Genomic DNA, 5,042 nt, shown 5'->3' with positions numbered 1-5,042 from the left:
TTTCTTAAAGCAAATTGTATAAAATCTTTTTCTAATGTTAATTTTAAGTATGCTATTAGAAGAAAGCAACCAACAAACCTAAGATTTAGAAGTGGGATTCACAGCTTTAATAAGTCTCTCAAAGCAAAAAAATAAGTCACAAACCATTGTTTGATATTTAAACTAAAATAGTAATAACATAATATGAATTTCATTCCTATGAATGAAATTAAGGTGGAAACAAGCTAATGTGTTAGGTTATTCTTAACACTTTTCTCAAAGACTCAGTTTTAAATAACTTTACAATCACATGACCACTGAACCCTTTCAGATCCAAAATATTTTAATTTTTTTTAGTATCTTCTGTTACATGAAACAGAAACAGATTGAGTTGAATTGTTGCTATAATGCTATCTAAATGTTCATAAGTATTTTTCAAGTGTGTCCTGGGCCTTAGCACCTCTGAAGTCACCAACTGTTTTGCATGTTGTCGCGGGTGTCACTATAGAGTTCTGCAGAACAAGACTTGCCCGGTTCTCATTAGTAACTGCCTAATATTTTAAATACTTCTCTTTTAAAGTTAGGTATAGATTTCATAGCTCCATCTCGTCACTCTTTTCTCCTAAAGGTGCCGATTTAAGAACTGGACAAACTTAAAAGGGAGGTTTGGATAGGGAAAAGAAAATTAAATATTAATTAATAATGAAATACTTTTAGATTAATTCAGAAGACAATTTAGTACTATTTATATTAGAAGAAAAAAACTAAAGAGGAGGAAAAAAATCTCAAGAGGAGGAATACTAACCGCATGAGTCTGATAAAAGAGGATATAACATAGCTGAAGTAATAATGTCATTAATTTTTTTGGATGAAGAGAAATTAAAGACAAACTTCCATATTTAATAAGGAAAATATTGCAAATTAATTTTGAATCCAGGAATTGAAGTAAGAAGAACAAGGAATGATGGATTTTGGTTGGTTTTTGCTAGTTTTGCTAATTCCATTCCATATTTTCTGAGAAAGCAAAATCCGGTCATGCCAGCTATTCCTACTCTCTTTTCTAGCTGGCTTTTCTCTTTTCTCCATATGCTATTTCTCTTCACTCTTTCTGCTTCCTTTTCTTTTGACTTCCCTTACACCAGCCACCTCTTTCCCAGGGCTCAGGATGGATCTGATGTTTGTTCTACATAGCGTCCTGCTCTCCTGATGTCTAGGGAGAGGAGTCAGAGCCTTGCGGGCCAGCCTCCCTGCTGTCAGTGCTCAGGGATCTGTCAAGGTCTCTGACTGAGTTATCCTGAAAGAGATGATTATTCCAGGGCTCTTGCTATTCTCTCTTCCTCAGAATCTACTTCCATCTATTCTTCCATTAAAAGGTAGTGCTGTTACTCATTTAAAAAGGTAAGGACTTAGGAAAAGGTACAATAAAAACTGATGAAAATATAATTTTTTTCCTATAGGCAGAAATACAATTTCCAAAAGAGAGAGAATACTTTCCTTGCTAACATAAAACTTAATTTAAAGCTAAGAGAAGGAGCAGCAGAAAGAATATTGAGCTGTAACGTCAAATTTACCCAAAAGTTTTGTGATCTAGATGGTCTAGACCAGTGCGCTGTATAATTGAAATATAATTGAAAGGCACAAATGAGAGCCATGTGTGTAATTTTAAATTTTTCAGCAACTACTTTTCAAAAAAGCAAAAAGAAAAGATAAATTCACATTAGTCATATATTTAAGCCAGTATTTCTAAAACATTATCATTTCAACATGTGATTATACAAAAACTGGTAGTAACACATTCCATATTCTTTTTTTGGTACCAAGTTTTTGAAAGCTAGTGCATATTTACACTTATATCTCAGTTTGGACAAACCTTTCAAGTGCTCAGCAGCCATATGTGGCTAGTAGCCACCATACTGCACAGCACTGTAGAAATCAGAAAGCAGTCTGCAATAAACCTTAATGAAATTGGCTTTCCAATTGCTCTTGATCACGGCACTTATTGTAATGCTCTATTTCTTACTCTAGTCATTGTTCTTTCTTACTGAGTGTGAAAAATTCTGAAATACCCTGTGCTTACAAAATCAATATATCTAAAACAAAACTTACCCTCTTGACTCCCCACTGCCCCCTACCCCACCCCAAATGAGTAGCTCATTCTAGCACCTTGTGTCAGATGATGGTCTCCTTTTCATTACCCTGCTCAAATCCCAAGTCAACTTTAACATTTTCTTCTCCTTTCCCTAAGTAGTCCATCAAATCACATGATTTGTTCCTTTATGGTTTCTCTTGCATTCTCAGTGAAATCCTGGAGTACAACAGTTATTTGCTAGTTTATCTATGGTAATGTGTATACCCTACACATTTTAGAAGTGGGAAGAAAGGAAGATATTACGATCTTGGAAATGGCTTGATAGCATCACAGAATAGTTTTACCTTTGGAGCCAATTAATTTCTGGTTATCTTGATATTTATATTTAATCTTTGAAAACTGATAAGAAAAATCTCTCTGTAGAGCTGGCAAAAACTGGAACTAATAGGTAATAAATTATTTTATAATACACAGAACCACAAGATGCAAATAAGTCCTGTCAGGAATGAACATTGCTAAATAGACATCCAAAGGAAAAGAAAAGAAAAATCAGAGAAGGATGAAATCTGACATTCTAATATGAGACATTAAAGGAATAACAAATAAATAATTTAATAGAATAATAATTTAATAGAAAATCAGTGGGAGAACTGGTAGGCCTACTTTATAGAGCAAACCTAGCCAAAAAATGTCTATGGTCAACACTTTGTTGTTGAAAAACCAGGCAGACTTCTAGGAATTTAGGATTAGTACCACTCTACCACTCTACCCAGTAAAATCTGTCCTTCTCAGTACCTAGATAGAAATGTAAATAAGTGTATGCAAACGTGGTATCCATCTTCTAGTAAGAGCTGTTTCCTTGCACCACCAATTCTGGCTAATTTTTTTAATATTTTGTAGGAATGGAGTCTCACTATGTTGCCCAGGCTGATCTTGAACTCCTAGCCTCAAGTGATCCTCCTGCCTTGGCCTCTCAAAGTGTTGGGATTATAGGCATGAGCTAGTACCCTCCTTGTTCTCACTTTTGTCTGAGTTTCAAAGGTTTCAAATGATTCAGAAAAACTCCTGTGCGTATGTGTGTGTGTGTGTGTGTGTGTATGTATTGTCCCTTCTCAGGGTAACATTATAAATTATTATGAAATACCAGACATAAATTTGGCAGGCCCCAGCCCCAAGTATTATTAGTATTATTTTTATTTATTTATTTTGTTTTTGAGACAGATCATCTTACTATGTAGCCCAGGCTAGATTTGAACACCTGGGCTCAAATGATCCTCCCACCTGAGCCTCTAAAGTAGCTGAAACTACAGCTGCAACACTGCCTCTGGCTTTTGAAAGACACTGCACATATGTACCTATACATACAAATCATCTTACAAAAAGCCTATCTTGTTTATTTTGAAATTCCTCATGCTCACAAATAGAAAGATAATAGTGGATTTCTAGCACTAAATTACTGAGCTGCTGCTTGTCCATGTTCTGTACTTGCTTATCAACTGGTGACTCACAATCAGTCCTATTTAATTATTGGCTTTGCAGGAGAATGCTAAGAATTCATAAATTTAGAAGTGTAAATGAGTAAAAATGTGCAAATTCTTTTCATTATAGTTATATATGCTCTGGAAATAGGTGAGCATGACATAAAAAGATAGATTTAGGAATATTATCACCTTTTGTTTATGTAATTACTCTCTCCAAGGGGCTTTATTAAAGCATTTTGAAGCATAAAAGGCAACATCCCATTAGTGAGAAAGAAGTAAACTGCTTATTTTTAGTAAGTGGTTTTAAGTAATCAGGATACATTTAATAAATTTTACCTTCTGTTGCCCAAATGGTATCTAACAATTTGAAAAAAGATTTTATACTTTCAAAAAATAGCTAATTTCCCACTTAATATTTTGAATGTGTTCAGTTCAAATATGAAAACATAAAGTTATAAATTCTTCTTCAGTATTCAGGACTGCATATATAACAATAATTTAGCACAATGTTTCAAAAGTTTATGAATATGTCTCCCTGATTTTACATATTTTTAAAATCTTAAGTTTGCCTGTGAAAAATAACAAAATATAGTGAATTAACATAGAATGTTTTACAACATTTCCTTAGATAGAGAATGTCAAGGGAAATGAATCTTCATAATGTACACATGACTAATTACCTGGTTTAAGAGATCTTCTACTTTCTTCTGCCATGAATCTCTAGCTGCATTTTTCTCTCTCTCTTTTAACTGCAAAAGTTGAGACATCGCTGACTTCTTATCCTCTTCATGCTGAAGCCTTAACTCTTCACGAAGTTTAGAACACTCTTGTCTAAAATAAAATAAATGCATTTACTTTATAAAGAGAATTATTCCTCTCAGTAACTGCAGTTCAACTGCAGATGAACGTTCAGAGGTTTCCTAAGCACTCAATTAATCCTCTACAAAAGTCTATGACTCTGAGTAAGAGTAGATTATTTTATGGTTAAGAACTATGAGGTAAATTGGTAACTTACACAAGATCACTGATATACCAATGTATTAATGGCAGAATAGGTACTAGAACAAATAAGTCTTCTAACTTCAGGTTAGTTCTCTGCCTATTTTATATTCAAGTAAATGAAATCAGAAAAAAAAAAGAATTCCAATTTTTCTGCATCTAATCATCGAAAAACTGCATTTAAAATACTGCTACTATGTCTTTAATAATGTGACAACGTGAGCCATATGGGAGAAAAATGTTCTTGCCTATCTGTGTTGATGAGATTACATTACAGAGTAAAAAGCATACCTAAGATTTTCAGTCCACTTGATTTCTAACTCATGGGCCATTTTGTCCACTCTGAGCTTCTCTTCTTCTTTCATGGTTGCAAGTGTTTCTTCATGCTGTTGCCTTTCTTGTTCTAGCTCACCCTGAAGAATAAAAATTTTTCAATGAAGACTAGTCTTAAAAAGCAAAGACACTGCTGGTTATTTCAAATAAGTAGAGTGCTT

At 33.8% G+C, this 5,042-nt stretch overlaps 1 protein-coding gene across 1 annotated transcript in view; it reads right to left on the bottom strand.

The window, feature by feature from the left end:
* The window catches only part of FAM184A (family with sequence similarity 184, member A), a 126,202-nt gene that overhangs the window by 60,141 nt on the left and 61,019 nt on the right, over positions 1-5,042 (bottom strand). Inside the window, exons 8-9 of the mRNA XM_012650543.1 lie at positions 4,840-4,961; positions 4,230-4,380 (exon numbers count right to left, since the gene is read on the bottom strand). Coding sequence (XP_012505997.1) covers positions 4,230-4,380; positions 4,840-4,961 — 273 coding nt within the window. The remainder of the gene's footprint in view (positions 1-4,229; positions 4,381-4,839; positions 4,962-5,042) is intronic.

The sequence above is a fragment of the Propithecus coquereli genome, unplaced genomic scaffold, assembly GCF_000956105.1.
Source record: "Propithecus coquereli isolate 6110/MARCELLA unplaced genomic scaffold, Pcoq_1.0 Scaffold331, whole genome shotgun sequence".
In the NCBI taxonomy this organism is placed as follows: Eukaryota; Metazoa; Chordata; class Mammalia; order Primates; family Indriidae; genus Propithecus; species Propithecus coquereli.
Note: the sequence above shows the minus strand (reverse complement) of the source record. Positions and strands in the feature narration are given on the sequence as shown.